This window comes from Porites lutea, chromosome 2, assembly GCF_958299795.1.
Source record: "Porites lutea chromosome 2, jaPorLute2.1, whole genome shotgun sequence".
Classification (NCBI taxonomy): Eukaryota; Metazoa; Cnidaria; class Anthozoa; order Scleractinia; family Poritidae; genus Porites; species Porites lutea.
This window is the reverse complement of record NC_133202.1, coordinates 34,226,760-34,251,905: the sequence shown is the minus strand read 5'-3', so window position 1 is coordinate 34,251,905 and position 25,146 is coordinate 34,226,760. Positions and strand designations below refer to the sequence as shown.

The following is a 25,146-nucleotide window of genomic DNA, read 5'->3' as shown; positions in this document are numbered from 1 at the left end:
AAAGGGCAAAACGTGCTATTTTCCTATCTTTGACTTGGGGGGATGGAAGGTCCTATTTCATATTATTTTGTCTGAGATTGTAGCACAAGAGTAACACGAGTTCAAAGTCTACAATACTACGCATGTCGGACCCAACTCGGGCTCACGCCCCACACTACTCTGTCCCTTGTCACGTAAGGTCAGATGTACAAGTGAAAATTTCTAAAATTAGCATTCAAGTGTTCCTAAATAGTTAAAGGGCGGCCAGGTCAGTACAACTGTTCTAACATAGTCTCGAAGCCAGACAGCTCCTTTCGCTTACGTCTCGGTCTCCGGGTGGAGTATGGAACAGTTTATGACCCGATGCATCGTTTGAATCCTGAGTTTCCTGTACGGCGTTTCCCCAGTCCCTCTCGGTCAATTCACTACGGTGACGGATCCAAGGCGAACGGGAGGGAGACGCCTAGGAAAAACAGAATGCGCATGCCTCACATTTTGGCTTGGACCACGTGACCCGAAACGCTTTGGCCGCGCGGAATAATGAGGCCTAGGGACTAGCCAACTCCTAGAATGAAAAAAAAAAAAAAAAAAGAAAAACACTCTAAGATTAGTAGATTATTATTCCTTGAGCCGGTTGCAGCACATCGATCTCTCAAATTTTTCACCTTAGGCGTTTCTTGCACCGGCTGGAGTTGGCTGCCTGGGAGGTCTTCTCTTGGATTTCAGGTGGCATTAGTAATAGCAAATAATTGAAGTGGACCACCTTTCTATGACGACATTTTCCTGAAGTGGGAATTAAAACAAAACTGAATGCAAGGCTGGCAAGAGGGCAAAGGGATGATTTATTTGAGGCCAATACGGGGGGTGACAGGTCTAACAAGGGCTGTTTCGGGAGAAAAACAAATTTATTCCGGGAATCTGGAGATTTTGCCGGGAATCGGGAAAACTGGGACATTTTTCGGGAAATATGAGATATTTTCGGGACATTGAGCAAAGATTTGATATTACATGTTATCAAACAATATATGCAGTGATATGCACCCAGTGTATACGCTGTATTCTATGTATTTTGACACTTGAAAATGGCTGAACTCCCCATGATATGAAAAGACCAATCAGCAACGTTTCCAACTAAAATAGCATGAAGTTCGAGTGCGATTGGCCACGTGCAATCCCCAGCGGATTGACTCAAGAACAGTACCGGTGCAAGGCACATACTATCAGTTCACACCAGATGCCATCATTTATTAGTTCAGGGGTATTTTACGCTGCACGTTAACGAGTTTTAAGAGCACATTCCACTGATTGCATACTGGAAAACTTGAAAGAAGTACGTAAGAAGTATGTAAGAAAAAAACGAAACTTATTTAACCTTGTTAAACACAAATGAGGCCATAAAAAGTAGTATGTCTGTGAAGACTCTTTAATCATCCTGATCTCGTCGGGGGCCTTCCGATTTTGCTCGAAAATCCCGAATCTCGATAAATATGCGTTCGGGATAGGAAAATTTCAGATTTTGACAGTTGTTCGGAAATTTTCAAATGAATTCTTATGATACTCATACAATGATACACCACACAGAGTATACTTAGCTGAAAATGATATCCAGAGCAATTTCAAAAACCGCACTACTTGTATAAAATAAAACTGACTACTTCTACGCGAAGTCACGCCAGTAAAAATAAGCATAAAAAGGACAATTGATTTAGAGAACATTTTGGACAGAATTTGTCCTCTCAGAACACTTGAAATGGCGTTTCAGAGCACTAAGATTTCAAAATTTTCTGGGGGAGCATGCCCCCAGACCCCCTAGTGGTTGGCCCCTTCACTGCTCGCCTGATTCATCGGTGATTGAAAAACAAAAAAACACGATTTTATATACTTAAAAAGTTTGACAGTCTTTCTGTGTTAACATGATACCCTCTAAACGAAAAAATAACTAAGGTTAGGTAATTAACAGGTTACATAATTAACAAGAAGCTGCAAAAAATCTTTAATCAAAATTTTAATTATAATTTTGGGAAGTTAAACATTTATGGGGAATGCCACCGAAAAATTCGGGAGGGTCGACGAAATTTCCGGGAGGACATAAAGTTATTCATAGGACTGCCCAAACAGCCTTTGTTAGAGTTGTCACCCCTCGTGCCAATATTTCTGCTGACAAAATTATCCTTCCTCAGGGCCAGAGCCACATCGAAAGAGAATACGATAACGGCTCCTAAAATTTGAATTTAAATTTACATGAGAGGTTTATGATAAAGTAAAAATGAGAACAATAGATAGCATCGATCATGATGATAGATAGGTAAATAATTATACAATAAAGCGATTGATAAGGTACACTGTTCAATGTGGTGAAAGAGTTTTGCCTCTTTTTATGAGGTTAGCACTTTCTTGCTTCACGGCGTCACATATATACTAAGTCGGTTAGGGTGAAGTTGAAGTGCTCAGATGTCTGTGATCGAGTGGCCAGGTTTATTGAAGTGCGAAGGGACTGCCGGCTGTGGAGGTAACGTGGAGTGGATTTTTCGTTGCCTGTCTATGTTTCACGGAGCGTGCGTCCAGCTAATTTCACCAATGGTATTGTTTTCCACACCATGTACAATCAGTCATATATGTTAGTTTTGTTGAGTCACAAGTAATGTTATGTTTTATTTGTCTTGTGTCTCCCGTGTTGGTAAAAGTGTATGACGTTCTTCCATGGTATGTATGGGCTGGTGAACCCGGGACGGCGAAGGGGGGTTACTTTAGGAATTTTTGGGTGGGATGTGCCGCTGGGACCCTGGAACCCTTATACCAGAGCTAGTTCAGCTGAATCTTGCTACCCTTATACTAGAGTAAACTCCACAAATTCCCCCCTATCCTAGAGTAGCTGTTTTCCAGAAACAACTGAGGTCACTAGCACAGTGCAGCCAAAACAAAACCGATTGATTTGAGTGGCAATTTCCGGTTTCTCAAGTCTAGACTAAACTCTTCAACCAATTGATGAGTTTCCTAGAAAATGATAGCCTACCCAAACTCTCTGACTTATATACGTATCAAACTTTGCCGTTCAGGTTGCATTTTTGAAAGACAATAATGCTTTTGTTTAATTCTCACATTCTTTTTTTACTTAGTAGTGGTTTAGTGGGGCAAAAGATTTAAGCGGGACACAAAACGATTAAAAAGCCGTGAGATCGCGCATTGAATAAAGCTTTATCCACTCATGAAGCCCGCGTAAAAGAAAAACTTCGTTAACTGGGAACTTAAGTAAATAAAACAAATAATTAATATGGTCAGAGATATCGACAGAAACGCTCATATTAACTGAAAGGCATCTAATGGTTCTGTTCGAGGCTTTGACTACTTTGGCCTCGTCCACCATTCAAGTCCATAAACCACAGCGTACAAGCCAAAATTTAGAATTTGTAGCTCACATACGTATTTTCAGGACAATATATTCTGGTGCCTTAACATTTTATTCTCAGAATAACTAGTTGAACGTTTGAAAGTTTAGTACTGAGAGTCGGCATTGGTACAGCGGAAAAAGATTGACCTAATAGCACCTTTTCTTGTTTGAGTGACTTAATTGTTTACAAACGGCTGACTGACACCATTACTTTTTATCGGGTACCCCGAAATCACTGTGGAGAATGTATGGCCTAAACTTGGTTATTTGCTGATGACCCTTTCAAATACGAAAAAATTAAACTAGCTGGTTGAATGCAGAGGTCCACGCAACACGTAAACGTAACTGAGTGGTTCCTCTTGCCGGATCTCTAATTTAACAGATGCTGTAGTCAGACGTCACATAAAAGTGTAAAATAAAACAGAACTGAATGCAGGGCTTGCACTACGGGAAAGGGCTGATTGAGGGGTTTCTTTTCTTGACATAATGGGACACACCCAGAGTTAACTGCTTCAAAACCATACCCTTCACAGCGGCACATACCTATATAGCCCATATATGGCAGTACCCTGATCACTGGCAGGTGAGACAGCCGTGACTGGAATTGAAGCGGAAAGTGCCAGCAGGGAGCTTGATGTCTTGTCGGTGTTTGTGAGTTTCGCATGAACGAGTAGGTCACGAAAGTTTGGGGAACGAACCGGCAGAAAGCGACGACAGGTACTTCTTGGAAAACGTTTCTAAAACGTTCAGTAGAGTGTAGAATGGCTTGTTTCTTGCGGAGAATGTCCTGAATGTTAGGTATAGCTGGGTTATAGAAAATGGACTCAGTTAGTTGTTTCTCGGCTTGTGGCGTGTTTTTTCTCCTTCAGAGCTTCGTTACGGGACATCTTTTGTATCACTTGCAGTTAACGTTACTAAGTATCAAACCTTAGAGAGATTAACTGATTCACGTTTACCGCAAACGGCAAAAGGCAGATTCAAGTTGAGAATTTCTCAGAATAGAAAATAAGCAGATAAAAACAGTCCAGAAGGATTCTTATGGATAAACCTGGTATAAAACTACTTATTTTTGTTTAGAAGCAATAAACAGTAAACGAAAAACTGAAGCGGAAACTTGGTCACGTGGTACAAATTCACGTTTACCGTTTGTCGTAAACGTGAATCTTAATCTAGCTTAATCTCAACCTCGTTCCCAGGGTTCTCTCCTACCCTCGCTCCAAGGGGGCGGGTAGGAGAGAACCCTGGGAACGAGGTTGGCTTAGCGGACGGATTATCCGTCCAGACGGATAAGACCGTATAATGCGTCTATAGAGTACTAAAGTGATGACGTCATAAACATGAAATTTCTGAAATTATGGGATTTGTCAGGATATTCTGAAAGAACAATGTCCAAGAGGCCTACTTGCTAAAAATGAGCATTTCGCGGCAAATTGTCTCTGAGATCGTAGCCCAGTTATACTCAGAAAACTTCATACAAACCCTTCTAATTTTTTTTTGGGTCGACCCAAAAAAATTTAGAAGGGTTTGTATGGAGTTTTGTAAGCATAACTGGGCTACTATCTCAGAGACAATTTGTCCCCAAATGCTCATTTTTAGCAAGTAGGCCTCTTGGACATTGTTCTTTCAGAATATCCTGAGAAATCCCATAATTTCAGAAATTTCATTTTTATGACGTCACACATTAGTACTCTATTGCGATGTATAATGTTAAGGGTAGCTTACACATAACGGTTTGTCGGTCCGACTTTGTAAAGAAAACATTTTTTAAAAAAACAAAACGGGCCTAATTTACCATCTTAAAAGCTACTCACTCAAAAAGGTTTTACAACTTGGTATAACAATGTCCCCGTCGTTGCTCGAAGAAAGGGTTAATTTCATTTATTTACCGGAAATCCTCTATTAAGCTTCCCCTTCTCAAATTAGACTGCAGTTGCAAACTAAAGTTACTGCCAAGAAACACAAGAACGCGAGCCGCGATAAACCAGGGTGTAAGCCCGAGATGAGAAAGTCCTTATCCCTTTTGTAACATAACGTCGTTGTTTGCAATCGCGCTGGCTGAGGTAAGAACTAGACTGATTTTAAGAGAAAAGGCGGACTGCAAGCAGCCTACTCTCAAATAAACCTCCTCTCTCATAATGCGTCCCTTCAGGCGAACAAATTACATAAGCCCTCCCCTCTGTCGAGTCCCCCTTCCCTAACCCGGCAATTATTATTCTTCACATCGAAGTGGATTATTTACGTGCTTAACTAAATACTTTGCATAAAGTAACCCGTGCTTACGGTTTGATAAACTTCTCTCGTCGCGAACAATCAAGAACTAGGCAAAGGAAAAAAAACCCTGGCGCTTAAATAAGTCCCCCCCCTCCCCAAAATAAGCCCCACACGGAGGATTCATTGAGTATCCAGTATCTATTTATTTATTTATCTAATCATTTTTTTATTTATTTACCTGTTTTATTATCACCAGCGCTGAACAATTCTTTTCTTTAACTGCCGTTACCAAATCAACGTGGTACCAAATCAGTGATACATACACGATAGTCATATCATAGAACTACTAGGCTGGGGAGGGTCAAACTCTTTGGGATGAGATGGTATTCGGTGGTATCGGTTTTTGACTAAAATATTAAAAAAATACATACTAATTTACTTCCATGTATACTTATTGTAATATTTGTTGCAAACTGACAACAGCATAGTGCAAGATGTTGATAAAATTCTGGAAAAAAATGATTGTTGGAATTGTCCCTTCCTTCCCCACCCACACAAGAATGGGTGTTGTTGACCAGCGGTTCCAGAAACTACTTGATAAGATGGCGCTCAAATGAAATGACTACCAGTTCAACTACCCGATTGTACGTCGAATCCACCGATTATTCGTCGACTATGCCGTACGAGGCAGTCCCACTTAATAATCTTGGCACAAATGGTTACAGGAAGTTGAGAAACAACGGTAAAACGCGATCGAACACTGAAGAAGAGGCAGGTTACGGATCCACTAACGATGACACACCTCTGATGCCAGTTGTTGTCGATGACGGTTTCGACGATGAAGAAGGCTATTCAGAGGGTTATCAGTCCGATGTCGGTGCTAAAGATAGGAAGAAGCGGAAAAGGAGGAGAGATAAGGAAGGTTGCTGCAAACGCTGTTTTAAATTCTGGTGTTGTTGTGGATTTCTGTCTTCCTGTCGAAGGTGAGAAATACGTCTAAGATCACAAAAATATCAACATAAATGGGAAGGAAAAGCCTGATTTTGGTTAGAACCTTTACTTGTTACTGATTTATTGTTTTGATTACTAGCTGTCCATTGATTACACTTGAGGGAGCCACAAAATGAAATATTAGGGATATATGAGGCCGAAATGAACATATAGTACATATTTAAACTTAATTGACAAGCCATTTTATTGAAATGAGCTAAAATTTAAATAAATTTGGGAATTAATTTTGGTCTTAGCTCTTTTTTTTCAATATCGCTTTGATAGTTGATGTTTTACTCGCTAAACCCTGGTCAGGGATATAAGCATATCTCTTTAGACTTTAATTTGTAGGCCCTGACAGTTTGACATCATTGAAGACCAGTCTCTGCTGAGGGCAACGCAATAAAATTTTTTTTTTTACTTTGCTGGAGATAGCAGTAGAGAACTTATAGACCTCAAGTCTGTGTTCTAACAAAAATAGAAGGGAGCTCTCTGCCCTGAACTGCTGCTAGGGCCAGGACGTTACATGTCGATAATTTTAATATTTGATTTAAATCGATTGTTGTTGGTAAATGTTGATACTGATCAATCAACAGATACATGAAATTGATAAAAGTCAATCATAAAATTTCCTGTGATTATCGAGGTTATATCAAAATTGGTGTTTGAGTTTGATTTTTATCTGAAAACTATTGGTAGATGAAAAGGATCAGAAGCAACAGTTTCAGTATCTATAAGCAAATTGTTAGCATCCGTTCAAAAAGTCTTGCGCCACTTTTAACTTGGAGGAAGGATTTTCTTGAAAGTCTACTTGAGCTTTTGCAACATTCGTTCGAATGGATTTTACAATGTATATCCATTTGTAACTGAGTAGCATTCTTGTGCATTCAAAGAATTGGTAACATCCAAATCCTTCTCCTTATGCAACATTTGTGTAAAGTTCACATAAATCCTTAGTAGATATTTTCTGAAAAGTCTCAGAAGTCTATCAATTGATCATCTATCTTGAGAACATTGTGGTTATCGACTTTTATTGACAAATTAAACCAATCAATCGACAATTATTGACAAATATCAAGCACTATCGACTAATATCGACTAGCTTTTCATGACTGATTTCTATTAACAAGTAGAGTCCACATTGTAATGCGTTTGTTCAGTAATAGATCACAGATGACGTCAAAATGTGGTAAAAAAAAAGAAGTGGCACATGAGCCACAGATGAGTGTGTCACTGATGTTTTTACTATACTTTGACTTTTTCAGTGATCAGTTACAGAACAGACTCACAGCAGCTTGGAATCTAGATTTGTTTTATACAATGAAGAGAGAAGAAAAAACTGCCTGGCTGTTTGAGGGCTTGTGCTAGTTTAGGCATTTTTAAGTCCAAAATGCTGCTTTTTGTCTCAGTTCTTCTTTACTTCTTTACACAGTTTCTCCAAATAGTTTTTTAATGCCTTCACTTGCTCAAAGTAGAATAATCGCAAAAATGTTTTGCAAATTATCTACAAGTCTCTCATAGCAATGACATACGGTGGCAATTGTACATTGTGAAGATTTCTTGCAGTTTAGGCATTCTCAAGTTGTCAAGAACTCTTTTTGTTTCTCTTTTTTTCCTTTTTCTTCTTTGTAAATGGCTCCTGCTAAACTTTTTTGGAGGCTTTCACTTGTTTTATCCGAAATAATCTCACAAACATTTTCAAAACCGCGTGCTGTGTTGAGCAAAACAAAGAAAACAAAGTTTCCTGTGACGTCATCCATGTATAGATCTGTACTCTAATAGATTATGGGCAATGACCAATCTCTTAGAGCATAGCATTCACATTATTGTATGACGACATGTAACGTCCTGCTAGAGCAAGTCAGCCTTGAACTTATGCCCTGATGTTGCTGAAGTCTGTTACATGTATTATTTTTTCTGCACAGCTGCTTTGATAGACTAATGGGAAAAATTGAGATGAAACCAAGAACAGTTGTTTTAGGAAGAGAGGTTTGTTAAATTGACAGTAACTTTTATGGCTTTTAGTAGTTTTGACAGTAGGGAATTATAAAGGCAAAAATTTGATTTTTTCAAGGTAATGAAAATCTACATCATTGTGTAGGTAACAGAATCCCTTATTAAAAAGTTTTCCTTTAGAAAGAATTATTTTATTATACAGTCCTGGGGCTGCATTCATTATGTATACTGCAGTGGGGGAAGGGGGGGGGGGGAGTGGGTGCTGGGGGGAAAGAGATATTTTTTGAGGGGGAAAAGTTTTTTCATATCCCCTCACATCATACAGAGTCTTTTGACACCCCCCCTCTTGACCCAAAGAAAAAATGACACCCTCCCCATCAGTCTTAATGAGGAAAATAAAATATAGGCAATATGATAAAATGTTGCAGAGATTAATGTTTAAAATAGAAAACTAAAAACAAAAGGTAACCAAATTAAAGGATCACAGATTTTAGTATTTCTGGTACAAAGAGTAGATTAAAGAAGAGACTGAAGCTAGCTAGTGTGTACCTGATCCTGGCAAATTGCATACCAGAGCCATGTGGCAGCTTAGCTTCAGTAATAAATGTAATCGTCCCTGGTTAGGTTAAATTTGCGACCAAGACTAGTAAAGAACAAGCCCAAGTGAAAAGAAGACAAACGAAGAAAAAGCCAACAAAAAGGCAGATGAAAAGCTATACAATCAACTCTCTCTAAGACGGACACCTTTGGGACCAGCACTAGCTGTCCATCTTAGAGAGATGTCCGTCTTATAGAAAGTCAAATAGAGGGAGCAAAGAAAGGCAGGGACCAACTCTAGGTGTCTGTTTTACAGAGGTGTCCGTCTTATAGAGGTGTCTGTTAAGAGAGAGTCGACTGTATAGCTGGTACTAAAAGAAATTGAATGACCTGATCAGTTAAGCACAAAAAGAAAAGGGAATAGGCCATTTTACAGTTATGGATGGAAGCGAGGTTGAGGGTGACCTTGTTTTGATACAAACCTTCTTTGCTTTGTTATGGAAATAACTAGTCAATGTTATTGAGTAAGTGAAAGTATTGACTGTTCAAAATACTTTATTTTTTTTAGTCTGCTACACAGCAGTTTCCTCGTAATGTTATTCGTAACCAAAAGTACAATATCATCACTTTTATTCCATTGGTAAGTATTTGAAATATTTCTGTAGTCTATGGTATATTGGATGTAAATTTTCAGGACATAAGTGGCATGAAAGATTCATGATGCCATCTGTGGCCCAGTTACTGTAACATCAAACATAATGCAGTACTGTATAGCGTGTAAGAAGGATCTTGGTCTTTCCAGAAAGACATGAAGATTCAGTCCAGGGCAACACAGGGTTGTCATTAAGAGCCGGGGGCTGGGGATTTTCCTCGGCTACTAAGAGAGTGACCCCCGGCTACTTTTATTGGAAAATAGAACAAAAATAGAACCAAAAGAAATCCCTAGCCGTTTGATTCCCCGCCTACTTGTTGTATTTACCCGGCAACTTGAAATCTTAGTGACAACCCTGGCAACAGCCAGATGTTTGCTTGGTCAATTAACATGTAGTCTTTGCTCAGAGTCTTGGTGCCTGAAGAATGGTTAGAAATAAGCAATGTTGCTGTGAATAGCCTGCAAAATTTAAGCAGCCCAGCTTCCTCTTTTTTCTATGAAACTCTTGTCCTCATTGACAGCAGAATCTTGCAATTCTCATAATTGATGCCTTTTTTGCGGATTCTTTGAGGGCCCTACGTGTACTGAACAGTGTATAGGCAAACAAGGGCCAAGGCTTTAAGGGGCAATTAACAAATGAAACACTCGCCAAAACAGTTTAATGTGCAATAGTTTTTCAGATTCAGTACATGTATACCCCTAAACTTTGCATACAGGACTGTATTTATCCTGTTTAGGCCTTTTGAGAAGATGTTACACTGTATTTGATATCTATTAAAAGCAAATATCCTTCTTTGGTTTTCAGACCCTATATAACCAGTTTAAAATCTTCCTGAACATGTACTTCCTTGTGGTAGCTACTTCACAGTTTATTCCTGATCTTAGAATTGGAGCACTGTATACTTACTGGGGGCCACTGGTAAGCATAGTTAATTAATTAATCAATTAATCAATCACCATAAACTGCTGCATTTAAGGCCTTTGGCTTATACCTTATATCTTCGTAAGGGGTTTTAGGGGGGCTCATGAATGGAGGAACATATCTGACAGGACTTATAACTGGAATAGGAAAGGCACTTAAAATCAAGCTACAGCAATGCTGATCAAAAATTGTTTTGCATTTGCTGGATTTTCAAAACATCATAAATATCAAATATGAAAGCAAGAGTTGGGCTTATATCTGAGGGCAGGGGGTTGGGAGGTGGGGGTGGGGAGTGGGGGCTTTTTATTGGATGTATTTTTTTTCAGGTTGGTGGGCCTATAACTTTGGGGCTTATAAGTGGCAGTTTATGATAATAATTATTTATGTAGTTAATTTATTCATTTCTTAATAGGGAAAATTAAACTAAAAGTTTTTAAATGCTCTTTACATTATTAATTTAAAAAAAAACTTATAAATGGATACAAATTGATTTAAAAAAATAACATTGCAATCAATGATATTTACACTTTTATTGTATTGTACTATATTATGAAATAAATGATTAAAATTTAATATTGCATTGTAAATCCCATACAGCTAAAATAGTGATAAGATAACTTTAGATAAGAGCGTAAATAGATAAGTTAAAGTAAGCTTTTTGAAAAGATGTATTTTAAGCATATATGGTTACTTTACATCAGTATAACTTGAAGTTCTTTTTAATTTACTTAAAACAAATGTTTTGATTGTCTAGAAAAAACTCGAGCTATTTTTATCTGTTTTACAGGCTTTTGTTGTGTTTGTGACAATGTGCCGTGAAGCTTATGATGACTTTATAAGGTTTAGAAGAGATAGGGAAGTCAACTCCCAAGAGTACAAGAAACTTACAAAGAAAGGTCACTATTAATGATAGTATTTAGTTTTTGGTCACAGTACACCATGTAGGAACAGAGCAAGAAGTCATTCGTCGTCACAAAGAAGTCGAAAATAAACTAATCTTAGCTAATTCAGACTTGGGGTTTCATCAACACTATTTAATTGTCATTGTAATCACCATCATCACAACAACTTGAATTCCAGCTTGTCCTTTAGGCAAGCAGCTCGCACTGACATGTTGCTTGCCACGGCCACTTCTTGCTCTTCTTAGTTAATTTTGTTAGAGGATGACTTGCCTGGACCTTCATAAAACTTACTGTACTTGCTTAGGAGAAAATCTGCCTGTCCTCTATGATCAGAAAGGACTTTTTTCAAGCCCTGCATCATTACTAATTTTCAAGGTTTATTATATTATTATTATTTAGACATGCTTCCTCAATCAAATAAATAATTCTTGTCCTGCAGAGCCTTCCCACCCCCCCCCCCCCCAAAAAAAGAAGAAAATAATTTTTTTTACTCTATCAACCTAATAAATTATAGTTAAAATTAGGAGAGATGAAAGAAAGTTGCATAAGGCCTAGGGATCATTTAGTCTTGTCACCTCATTTGGCACTTGTTAGTCCACAGGCAGGAAAGCCCCGTGATATCCAAAGTTGCAGCAGCAAATTTGCAGTTACGCTGAAGCCTTATTGGCAGGATTGTTAAATTTAGTCAAGCTTTTGCTGGGATACAAATTAGTGAAGCATCCACTGTGGGATAAAATTGGCTGCAAGGCATATTGGCCATTTATTTGATTAAAGCATTTTAAAGCTTGAAGAACTGGTATACCTATTAAAGTAAAACGTTATTCCAATGAACGTGAGGGTCAGTACACCCTCTGTACCCCAGAGGGGTGCAAGGAGCTAGCCCCACCCAAGGAAAAAACAAAACAACTGACACCCGAAACTTACTAGTTGCTGTTTGTTAATTTTTTTTAGTTCAAGGCATTCTTGTGAGTTAAAAGGTAGCACAAATTAAATTTCCAAAAAATGAAAAATATGTTGGACATGTTGTTGTGTTTGTTTGCTAGGTATTGTTAATGTGCCAAGCTCAGCCATTAAAGTATCAGATCTCATTATTGTTGAAAAGGTATGTGCAGTATTTGTTGGGTAAAATCCAGTCTCAGGTTGAACCACAATTTTATTTGTCTCCTTTGAACTGGGGCTTGGAAACAAAGGGAATTCTGAATCAACCTAGCTTGAATACTGGTTTACTAGAAGGATTTTACCTACAACTCATTCTTTCACCCTTAATCAGGTGAAAATGCATCCACTGAGTAAATTTTTTAAACTTTTCCTTCTTATTGTGTGAGCTTGAAGTGAGGTTGGTTGCTAGATGTCTCTCAAGTTCCTTTTTGATATAAACACAAAGATTAAAAGCTAATATGCAGCCATCAGCAGGGCTGTGCTCTAGCAGAGCCTGGTGGCCCCTGGCACCTAACTTTTGCTCTTGGGTGATTAAAAAATCTTACTTCTTTCATACAAATCATATGCTGGGTACCCTGGATTTCGTAAGTTCAGAGCACTGGGCTCCCTTCAATTTTTCTTAGAACACAGCCTTGATCAGTATTCACCAACTGGTCATGAATGAAGTATTTTTCTGATGTATGGTGAAATATTGAGAAAAATTGCCCTTGCAGAGATTAACATGGCCATGGGGAAGGTAATAATTTATTGTAACTCCACCTTGCTTGCATTAAATTTAATAACTGGCTAATCACAATACAAGATTTAGTTAATATCTTTATCATAGTGTATCTTTTACATGATATACTACCATCCATAATATAATAAAAAGATTTGATCACAATTATTGCATTAAAAGATATTCCTGAGCTGTTGACTCATTAAATTTCCTTGTTTGACAGGATCAAAGAGTTCCAGCTGATATAGTATTCCTGAGAACGTCAGAAAAAAATGGTAAACTGATTCACAAGACCTCTATAGATAGGACTTTTTGACATCTAGTGATTGAAATTTTTCCCATTTATATGAATTTAGTTTGTTGGCCCAGTTTTGTTTTTGTCTCACCTTTTAACTGTTGTTGATACATCTTACGATGATGTCAAGGCATATGCCAAAACAAGGTTATCCAACTACCCATGAATTTTGATTTAAAAAAATATTTTCTTTTCAGGGGCTTGCTTTCTAAGAACAGATCAAATGGATGGTGAAACAGACTGGAAACTCCGTTTAACTGTACCACCATGCCAAAGATTGCCTTGTGATGATGTAAGTGAAATATGGGTGTGGAATGAGGTATTATTAATTAGAAAAAGACATGGACTGTACTAAACAAAGTCGAGTTGTGAATGGTCTTGAAGTTGATTTGGTACATGGCTGTGTAAAGTCCTCATCATGGGGAAGAGTTTTAATGGCCCTTATGCATGAATAGATCTTGGAAATGAGCAAATTTCACCAACAAGCCTTTTTTGTAAGCTAAATTCTACATATTTGCAACCCTTGTGCATGGGTATCCTATTCAACTCTACTGACTTGGGAATTCATTTAATATGCAAAACTTCTCAACTTTGCAATTTCAAAATTGTGGTGAAATTTGCTCATCTGATGTGAACATGTATATTAAGGGCTATTGATTTTGTTTTTAGTGCATTATAAGATGGCTGACTAACTCATTTGAAGGCAACAGATTGTAGCTAAAAGTTAGAACTTGTGTGGCAAATGTAGTTTAGTTAATTTAATTGTTTTTCTTTGCTTTAGGATTTGTTGAACATCAGTGCCTCTGTTTATGCAGAAAAGCCACAGAAAGACATTCATTCTTTTGTTGGCACATTTACAAGGGTAAGTTCCATTACATGCAGTATATACCATATTCAAGCTACCCAATTCTAGAGACTTATGCTGGACAGTGGTAATAACATAAGGACAGTGGGATTGATATTACAATAAGCAATCCCTTATCTGTACATGCGTTTGTATTTTCATTGGTACATATCTCTCTTGTTCTCTGTAGAAAGGCGAAATCAAATTCAAGACACAGTGTTCACTGTTAATAGTTTTAAGCTTAGTGAACTTCACAACCTTTTTCAATAAATCATACTGAACAATTTAATATTCATTCAAACCAACATAAGACTTGTTTTCAAAAGATGTTAATAAAATTGTGGGCGTTACCATGTCTCATTGTTACTTAAAGACGTTATCAATTTTGTGATGCTTTGCCATAATGCAATGTAGATTGCATATTACCGATGGGAAAAGCAATACTTTTTTCAGTGAAATTAGGTATGAACATGCATGTAATTATTCTTCACATTGGTTCTCCAGTGAAACCTGTGTAAGCAGACACCCTGGGATATTACCATTATATATTTTATAACTGTCAAACTAAGAAAATTGTGAACACCTAAGGCCAGGAAAGGCATTGTAGAGGTATTTCTGGTGTTCATAGTTTTGTGAGCTTCACAGTCAATTGAAAATATGTTTACAAATGGACTCACTAAATGCTTGTGTTCACATAAAGGAATGTCCCCTTTTAAAAATATGGGGTCTGCCTGAAGTGCAGATCTCACTGTAGACTAAACATGCTACTCAAGCTATTTTTAAAATAATATTATGTGAATTCATTTTCAGTATGATGGCGAGAGGACTGAAATTCCACTCAGTATAGAGAACACAATGTGGGCCAACACTGTCATTGCATCAGGTTTGAGTCACAAATTTAGTTTTTTATTTAAAATAGAATAAAATCTCTTCTTCTGTGCCACTGTAGGTGGCTCTAAAACATAGAGGCTAAGAAAAAAGGAAAAGAATAGTGCTTGGGGAAAAATCCTGATGCTCACCTTTTACTTTGCTCATCTCTCTTCATTTTTTTGTTTCCTGATGATGCCTTTTTAAGAGGTAGAAAGGTACCTATGTCTCTAGTTTGAATTTCAAAAACCTACATCTCACAAAAAATGTGGAGGAAACCATGGTTCTGTCAGTATTTTACGATGTTTCAATTTTTGCGGGTTTCTTCATTTCTGCTCTGATATTTGAGTCCATCTTTGTGTCTTTTTTTTGTCATTTGGTGGTATGTTAGGTTCAAGAAAAGAACCAAATTTTATACAGTCAGACTTCTGGTAACTCGAACACTCTATAACTCGAACCTCTCTCTAACTCACAGCAATTTTCATTTCCCTTCAGATCATTTTCTATATAATTTTACCTTCGATAACTTGAACTCCCGATAACTCCACCTTTTTTCTATTTCCCTTAAAGGTTTGAATTTTCGGGAGTCGACTGTAGTACCACGTACGGGTCATATTAAAATTTTGTGCTTATCCCCCGCCCCATTTGCTTGAGTTGGTCTGTGCCTACAGGGCTGTCACTAAGATTTCAAATTGCCGCGTATATGCAATAAGCAGGCTGAGAATTGAGCAGCTGGGAAGCTCTTTTTGCTCTATTTTCCTTTCGTTTCCTTCGAAAGTAGCTGGGGTCATGCTGATATAATATAGTAGCCAGGAGAAATCCCTGGTCGCCAGCCCTTACTGAGAGCCCTGGCCTCATTAAAGTGAAGTGTTATGCTTGGTTTGATACTACCCTATCATATCTTGGGTTTGTGTTGCCATTAGGAACTGCTATTGGAGTTGTTGTATACACTGGCTCAGAAACAAGAAGCGTGATGAATACGTCAAACCCTGAAACAAAGGTATGAACAGTTGAACCTCAACACCAGCCTTGTATTTATTATGCAGTTAGAGTGGTTTTCGTTTGAGTGTCGTAAAACCAAAACCAAAGTAATTACTCTGGCCAATCACATAGGACACAGACAATACACTGAACCAATCAAAACTCGAAGTAATTACATGTGGCTGACGCAAAGCGCGGGAAAATCGTGCGAGCGCGTCACAATTGGCTTTGGTTTTACTTCTGATTGGATGAAAAGGTGGCGCGAATCTTTTAAGCCAATCGCATCGTGTAGAAAGTGCAAAACCAAGTACTTTTCGACACTCAAATGAAAACCGCTCTAACAGAATTCCACTGGACCCTATTACCAGTAAATCACTGTTAACACAGGGCTCGGAAAAAACTTCAATTCCAGCTTGTCCTTTGTGGTAAGAAGCTCTCACATTTTGCTTGCCCGGAGGTAACTACGAGCTTGTCTTGAGGGCTTGAGGTCAAGTCGCCCCAAAGTCATCTCGCCCGAAGTTATGTCGCCCGAAACCAGAGTGGTGTCCCCCAAAATGTTTAGTCAAGTCACCCGAAATTTTATCATGCTCAGCAACATCCTAACATCTTAATCGCACTTGTTTCGTTTGTTGTTTCCGTTTCATCAAGGCTAAAAGAACGAGATGTGTTATGCACATTCATCTCGCTTGTTTCGTCTCAGTCTTCATCGCATAAAGAACGGGATATGATACAAATTCACCCCGCTTGTTTGGTCTCACCATGGCATCATTGCTTGAAGAACGAGACTTCATTACACCATTATCCCGCTTGTTTTGTCTCATTACATACACTCTTTGTTAAAATTTCGGGCGACTTGACTATGAGTTTCGGGCGACATGACTCAGGTTTCGGGCGATATAACTTCGGGCGAGATGACTTTCGGGCGACTTGAGCGGTTACCTAATAGGGTGCTTAAGCAACAACGACGGCGACGGTTACGACAACGTCAGTTAAAAAGTGAATTCGCGCTGCTTCAAACTTTATCGCGCTTATTCCATTTCGTTTACTTCGTCAAATGTTGGCAAATGTTTTTGGAGTTGAATTCTAAAGGACTCAGGTATCAAAGTTCAGGAAAAGAAAAAGAAAGTTGTGGCCTTGTGTTCCCGACCTCGACAAAACGTGAACTTAGGCGCTTTCACGTCGTAGTCGTGCGACGACGGCAAAGAAATGTACCAAAAAGCGTGATGCACGTGTAAAGTTGTTGTTTCGCTTGTCTAAACCTATTGCTTTTTTGCCGTCATGCCTCGCTGCCGTCGCCGTCGTCGTTGCTTAAGCTCCCTATTATTTAGTTTGAGGATGTCTTGCTTAAACCCTTGCCAATCGGGCGGGCAAGTCGGCTTGGAAAGCTCCTTACCCAGAAACAAAATCCGCTTGTCCTGAACTACCAGCCCTGTAAACAAAGCCCTTTCTTAAGTGGCCTTCCTTTATTAGGCAGTCTGTTCTGACCTAGAGGGTGATTGCTTGATAGAAGGTCGACTGTATCTAGTCACATATTCCTTGGATTAAATGACACCCGCTTCTTACCTCAGACAGTTCATCCCCACCCCCCACCCCCCCAATCAAAATCTGCCTCTAGAGAGAGAGGAATAGAGTGAAAGGCTGATATTCTGGTTTGTACTATAAATCAACTTCCGATTCCAATGAACCCCTAGCAGCCTGTTACGTTTGCATAAAAGGTGGGGACGGGGGGGGGGGAACTGGAATTGGAAGGGGTGAAAAACACTAAGGGGTAGGGGAAATTTTGTGCTTTTCACCCCTTTCTCCTCCCCAGTGTTTCCTGCCACACTGGCTAAATAACCCCAAAATGAGTAACTGATTTTGATGTTGGTTCAACTCCCTCCTCTATAAACCACTCCTCTTATTACTCACCGTATAATTATGATCTGAGGAATATTTTAGAATACTACTGAGCTGTTAAAGTGTTTTATTACAGTACAGCTGAGACGCTGAGGAAGGCTAATTTTGAAAGCCTAGCCCTCAAATAAATCAGTCCAATACCAAAGTGCTTACCTTGATTCAGTTTTGTTCTCATCACTATGTTACCGGTCATTTAATTACACATGTTTTCCCCCCTTTAGTTTGGCCTAATTGATGCAGAGGTTAACAACTTGACTAAAGTTCTGTTCGCAGCAACTATGGCTGTTTCTTTCGTTATGGTGACACTTAAGGTACATGTTACATCTACTTTACGACCACGAGGCCATATCTGACACCTTCTTTTAAATTGCTTTTAATTATTAAATAACTAAAAATAGCATGAAATCGCGAAACATAGGCTACGAGTAGTATCGCACTTTCTCAGGGATATCAGAGTGAGCCATTTGTGCAAGCAGGCGCGTGAAAATTGAAAATTGAAGTGAAAAAGGGATCGAAAGGGAAACTAAGCTAAGGCGCGCGAGTATATAAAGGGAGCGCAAAGGAGGGGGACCGCCCATCCTGTTCTTGTAAGCAATAATTCCCCGTTCACTTCCCCTTCAAATGCCTTCCACGCATACTAGCTGACATGCGCGCGCGAGTACATGAAGGGTGCGCGAGAAAGAGGGGAAGTGACCATCATTTTCTCGCGCGCCATAATTCCCCGTTCTCTTCCCCTTCAAACGCCCTCCACGCATACTAGCTGACGTGCGCGCGTGAGTACATGAAGGGTGCTTAAGAAGCAGGGGAAGCGCCCACCATTTTTCTCGCTCGCCATAATTCCCCGTTCTCTTCCACTTTAAACGCCTTCCACGCATACTAGCTGATATGCGTGCCCGAGTGCGTGAAAGGTGCGCGGGTCGTGTTCTTGCAGGCCATAATCCCTTTCCAACACCTTTCACCCATATTAGTTGACATGCGTGCCGAGTACATGCAGGGTGCGCGAAAGAGGTTGAGGGCCCATCGTGTTCTTGCGACCCATAATTCCACCTTTTTCTCCCTTCAAACATCTTCCGCGGATACAAGCTACGACAATTTATCAGTCAAATTAGAAGTAAACGGGAAAGTCGTGAGTGAAATGTTCACGGTTATGACTTACGTTGTTTTATTGACTTCTAGGGTTTCAATGGACCGTGGTATCGCTACTTTTTTCGCTACGTTCTACTGTTTTCGTACATAATTCCTTTGAGGTTAGTCTTGAAATGCCGTTTAAATGAATAAATAATTTGCCAAATACTTCATCTTTGTAAGTTACTAACCGAATACCTTCAGGGGTGTCTCGTGTCCAAGTGATGTAGTGCGTTCCGTTTTATTAATTTTTAATGCGAGCGCCCGAATCAGCTTTCGAAAGCTTAAACTTAAAGGAAATTTGTTCAATTGACCCAGAATTTTGAAAGATACATTGTATTACCTTAATGCTCAAGCAACAAATATCGGGGCGGGGAATCTTTTTTGAACGTTTTTGTTGAGAGGCATTTTTGCATGATCATCTAACTATTTTTCAGCCTTTTTCCTAAATTGTTCTGTAACTTTTATCTGGCAAAATCCCGCAACTTTTTTTAGCGCTTTGACTTCCGAGAGACTCGACCAAGTCAAATTGATAAAAAACAAAAATCGTTTTGAATTGTAGTTGATTCGAATGCTTGGGTTACAAAAACCGAACAAAAAAATCGATATTGCATTTCTTTTAAAAAACCGTTGATTTGTTAAGATAGCCAGTTCAATAAGCTTTATTTGAAACAAAAATAACGATATAAAAGAAACCTGACGTTTCGATGGCTTCATGTCATCATTATCAAGAGATGAGAAATTAACATGATTCGTGGTAATATTTATAGAAAAAGAAAGTGCGAAACGTGCATGTAAATTAAAGTGTGAAAATGGACAAATTATAATTAAATGAAAATTTTCGCACGGGTGGAGTCCGCTTGAGTGTTTAGCATAGGTCTTTTATCTTATCAACATCTCCTGTATTAAACACTCTAGTTTCCCTGGGCATTTCTGGAGGATTTTAAAGTTTTCGCCAAGTTTCCTGGGCAGGAACGCGTGACGAACGTCTGCGTAGGAGGCTAGCATGAAACGTGCAAATTTGTCTAGACAAACTGTTGCGTTAGCGCCTTTATGTTTCTACACTTGTAATCAAGATTTATTTTGCACCAAAACTTGTATAGTGCCTTTCGTGAAGCCTTTTCTCTCGTTCAAATTAAAGTCAGTTTGTATTCATATTGCTCTACAGAACGGATTTCCCATGTTTGTGCTCCGCCCTGGTTTGAGTGAAGAAGCGCGACTGTTTGTCCTTGTTTGAACGGCAATTGTTGCAATGAAACACGTTAATAAAAAGTGAAGATTCCGACGGTGACAATATTTTGGCAGTTCAAAGCATGTGTTATGTGCCAAATCTTTATATAAAATCACTTTACATTTTCAAGGTTTCTCAGGAAGGAAAGTGAAATTTCAGTTCAGGAAGAATTTGGTCACGTGTCATACACGCAGATCGCAGAAAGTGAAAAAAGTTATTCATTATTGACATCAGGGAACAAAATAGGCCTTGACAAAAAAGCCTACAGATTCAGGCTAAAAGCTCTGATTTTATTTTGAACCCTGCATGCGTAGAAATATGTCCTGAGAAAGAACGGTCAGGTGTGGAAACTGACGTATTTATTTATATAAATAACCTGTTTGCTGCTATAATTACAGCGCTCTAAAATTATCAACAACAAGAACGGATATATCAATTGATCATGACTATTAAGGTGGAGCGGTGCTATAAACTCTAACCAAGAAAACTATCCTACGGTGGGTGTAGAGTTCTCTGGTGAAAATGGGTATACTAACAGAGGTAGTTGGTCAAATTTTGTTCAGTTTTACCCGAGGCGTAACAGAGCACTACAATCCGGAGGAACCGGAATTCACTGAAGAATCTTTTGGTTACAATCCTCTAGAAAGCACAGGTCGAGAATGGTATTGTCGTCCCGTTGATGAGCTTGAAAGTGAAATCTCGGTAGGATCGATAGTTTTTTAGTTTGAATTTTAGTGACGTCATGTGAAAACCAACAATAATTACAGCGCTCTAAAATTATCGACAACAAGAACGGATATATCAATTGACCATGACTATTAAGGTGGAGCGGTGCTATAAACTCTAACCAAGAAAACTATCCTACGGTGGGTGTAGAGTTCTCTGGTGAAAATGGGTATACTAACAGAGGTAGTTGGTCAAATTTTGTTCAGTTTTACCCGAGGCGTAACAGAGCACTACAATCCGGAGGAACCGGAATTCACTGAAGAATCTTTTGGTTACAATCCTCTAGAAAGCACAGGTCGAGAATGGTATTGTCGTCCCGTTGATGAGCTTATCTATCAAGAATACAGCGAAAGAGAATCTACCACATGGGATTATCTGGCGTCTAGAAATCTTGATATAAAGGTTATCAATGCTTGCTCCATCGAAGAAATTACACAGGAAGATCGCAACAAGGACATGGCAATGGCTTGGAAGCTTCTGAGACCATCCGTTCTCTGTACAGTAGGCAAATCACTGAGTACTGGAGCTTTTATCTCGCTGCTCGCCGCTACTTTCATTGGTACATTGTACACGGTTATTTGTTACGCTTGTTTTAATATGTTTTGGACCGTAAACTGTGGACTTAAATCAAATAGACTGCAAACGCAATGGGCATTTACTGGTATGCTTTATTGTAGTTTTCTTTATATTTGGCCCTTCACTGTTTTGCTCTTCCTTTTTCGTCCATTTCAGTTAAAGGGGGTGAAAGGAAAGCTCTTTCTGGTTTCATTTCTATCATACTGCTTGGACGCACTCTATCGCGTGTTTCTACGAGCCTTAAAGTTATCTCATGTGAGCATTTCCAGCTTTTTAACTTGGTTTCCACTAAACACGATATTCATTATCAGCGTTTGTTTGGAACAGTACGTGGTGACGAATCATTTCTGCCCCCGTTCAAGAAAAATAAAAAAGCTCATTTTGTTCCTTCAGATGTTAGCAACGGCTTGTTTTACTTTTCTTGTCGGACAGATTGGTCAGTACTTTGTCTATCCGTATTTCGTTAAGAGTAAAAACAAACTTTTACTTGCCCTATTTTTTCCTCTCATTGGAGTCGTTGTTAAGATAATCTCACGAATATGTGTTCAACGACTATATAATATTACTCATCCGGGGTATTCTTATACCTTGCTGGTGCCGTTGTATTATGGGTCAGCGATTATCTTTCGAGCTTTGCAAGCAGATCTTGACAGTCTAGAGAACATTGCTATTATAGGAATTATCCACGGCGCTGCAGAAGTTATAGAACGGAGTACAATGGTGTTCATTGATCACATTTTTCATTTGCTTTGGAAAAGGAAATCAGCTCCTTGGGGAAGTTTCCGTACTCCTCGCCGTGAGAGACTCATGGCTGATATCGCTATCATGAGCATGATGTCAGAATCGACTGCTATAGTGTCCGTAAATGGCTTTATTTACTTGTTTAAGTTTCTTTGCTTGCAAGATAGCTCCCTTTCAATGGTACTACTGTTATTTGCCAAGTTCACCTTAGTTCAGCTGGTGATTGAATGGTTTTTCACCAGTGTTTCACTGGCGATCGAGACTCGTTATCAGAATTTGGCTGTCATGGCTGTATGGGGAAGACGATGGAAAAGACACATTTTAGTGGCGGTTGTAAATATTATCCCTTTAGCAGTTTATACCAGTGAAGACCTTTTGCAACTTGTAAGTGGTCAACCTGGTGATACCTGACGTTGCTTACGTGACTTGTGTTGGTCAACGTCAAAATTATTTGAGCTCTTGTGTCTGGCGTGGTCCCTGTATAAGCCGAGAGCCTGAGACCCGGAACGCACCCAAAATAGACTGCGAGAAGTCTCTCTTTTTCTTCAGATTTAGTAAGGGTAGTGCACGCGCGCGCGAGCGTTTAGCGGCGAAGCCGCGAGACGCGAGAAACGAGGACGGCAGCCTCTCCCTTCTCGCGCCTTCAGTCACACGCGTGGTCATTTGCGTGTCTCGGGCGTTTTGCTCGACGGACCAAGAAAAAAGAGAGACTGCTCGTAGTCTACACCCAAAAGACCTCTTTATTGCACTGACCGATAAACGAAAAGGAGCTCATTGAAAGAATCTTTCGAACCGGATTCATAAAGCTAAATCCAGTGTTTGGTCCCGGCCTTCATTCTCATCAGAAAAAAATGGACATTGCTATAGTTACATTTAGAGCTTACACTAACTCAAGAAATAGAGGCGACGGATATTTTCAGTGTTAAGAGCGACGGTCAGGAAATATCGACCATCGAGTAGCAAGGGTTGAAAAATCGATTGCCTTCATTTTTTGTCCATAAATAGCGTTTAGGTAGATAAGTAATCTGATGTACGTTGTTCTCGCAAAAAGCCTTTTATTTTCGAAAAAAGTAAGAATATCAGTTTTCGCGGTCGGAGTCTCAAAATGGCCGTATTTTCAACCCGAAATTTGCTAACATCAACTCTTCTCGCGTTCGCGAATAAGGCCGCAAGGAGAAATTTGGACACTTTCCATCAATAGAACAACTCTTCTTCTTTCACTAGAAGCTACGTTCAAAGAAATATCAAGACTTGTTGAACTAACATAATTAAGAAACGAAGAACAGGTTTTTACGGTGACAAAAACTTTAATTTAGTAGTTGTTTTCTGCGGCATTTTTCTTCATGTGGTATACCTCCAAATTTTCCCGGTCCTCGTTTATTAACACATTTAGACACTCATCTAAAGCATACCTGAGAATTGGCTTGGGTTCCTTTAGGCAGTCTCCAAACGAAAGCAGCAAAGTTCGGTAAAAATAGTGAAGCGTGACCAAAATAACTTATTTAACGGCTCCAAGTTTCCTCGATCGTAAAGTAAGAAGACGAGATATCTTCCTGTTCCGTCATCCTTAGCGAATTACCATTGTCAAAGTCCATATTTTTCGATAAAAAGTGAGTGCCAGAAAAAGCGCGTTTGACTTTTCCTTCTTCAAAATACTGTCGGGATCGAAAATGTTACTCTTTCAAGAATTGCGTTGCGTTACTACCGTGATTCCGTGACTGTCATTTTAACGGCTTCGTCTCTTCAAACGTACGTTATGTCACGTGCAGTCACGGATTAGCTTGTCACGCAGAGTCGCCGTCTGGTAGGGTTTAGCGTTTCAAAATGGCTAAAATTGACCCAGTTTCACCTTTTTACCCCACTCTTTGATTGAAAAAAGAAATTTTGCAATGGGAAAACCTACGAGAAGTACAAAAAAATGAGCCTTTAGGCTGTAGATATCTACTTTTGTGCGTTCGAAAGTGGAAGTGTTTACACAATTACCGCCGGCCTACCATGAAAATTCCTGAACTTCGATGGTGTCTTACGGAGATTACGTTCAATAACCCAAGCCAATTCCCAGGTATGTTTTAAATGAATGTCTAAATGTGTGATTTAAATAGCATTAAGAGAATTTGGAGTTATACCACATGTTAAACATTGCCGTCGAAAATGAGTAACGAACTTAAGTTTTTGTTATCGTGAAAACCTATCCCTCATTCTTGAATTATTTCAGTACGACAAGCTTCGCTATTGCCCCGAAAGTATCTTTTAGTGGAAGAAAAAGAATTTTTCTGTTCATGGAAAGAGTCCAAATTTCTCCAAGCGACTTTGTTTGCGAACGCGAGGAAAGTTAATTTTAGCGAATTTCAGGTTAAAAATTAGGGCAGTCTGAGACTCCGACATCGAAAACCGATCTTTTAATTTTTGTCACAAATAAAAAGCTTTCGGCAGGAGCAATCTACTTTAGGTTTCTTATCTGCCTAAAAGCTATCTATGAACAAAAAATGAAAGAAACTGATTTTTCAACTCTTGCCACGAAATTAAGATTTTGGTCGATTTTTCCTGACCGGCGCTCTTAAAATGTCTTCAGCAAATAAGATACTGTGTTTTTACCTTCATTAATTCACTACGGCTTTCCTTTTAGTTACGGGTAATAAAAGTTTAAATCTGAGAGGTTTAAACGGCCCG

At 39.1% G+C, this 25,146-nt stretch overlaps 2 protein-coding genes across 2 annotated transcripts in view; both read left to right on the top strand.

The window, feature by feature from the left end:
* The first annotated feature begins 6,171 nt into the window (after nucleotides 1-6,171).
* The window catches only part of LOC140928428 (probable phospholipid-transporting ATPase IIA), a 47,926-nt gene continuing 28,951 nt past the window's right edge, over nucleotides 6,172-25,146 (top strand). The window contains exons 1-13 of the mRNA XM_073378175.1: nucleotides 6,172-6,561; nucleotides 8,494-8,557; nucleotides 9,630-9,701; nucleotides 10,519-10,632; nucleotides 11,423-11,531; nucleotides 12,581-12,639; nucleotides 13,418-13,469; nucleotides 13,687-13,781; nucleotides 14,271-14,351; nucleotides 15,144-15,216; nucleotides 16,124-16,200; nucleotides 18,299-18,388; nucleotides 19,254-19,324. Coding sequence (XP_073234276.1) covers nucleotides 6,197-6,561; nucleotides 8,494-8,557; nucleotides 9,630-9,701; nucleotides 10,519-10,632; nucleotides 11,423-11,531; nucleotides 12,581-12,639; nucleotides 13,418-13,469; nucleotides 13,687-13,781; nucleotides 14,271-14,351; nucleotides 15,144-15,216; nucleotides 16,124-16,200; nucleotides 18,299-18,388; nucleotides 19,254-19,324 — 1,322 coding nt within the window. The 5' untranslated portion in view covers nucleotides 6,172-6,196. The remainder of the gene's footprint in view (nucleotides 6,562-8,493; nucleotides 8,558-9,629; nucleotides 9,702-10,518; nucleotides 10,633-11,422; nucleotides 11,532-12,580; nucleotides 12,640-13,417; nucleotides 13,470-13,686; nucleotides 13,782-14,270; nucleotides 14,352-15,143; nucleotides 15,217-16,123; nucleotides 16,201-18,298; nucleotides 18,389-19,253; nucleotides 19,325-25,146) is intronic.
* On the top strand, nucleotides 21,232-23,186 carry LOC140926904 (uncharacterized). The gene has a single exon (XM_073376580.1). The coding sequence runs from the start codon at nucleotides 21,325-21,327 to the stop codon at nucleotides 22,885-22,887; it is 1,563 nt and encodes a 520-aa protein (XP_073232681.1). The 5' UTR covers nucleotides 21,232-21,324; the 3' UTR covers nucleotides 22,888-23,186.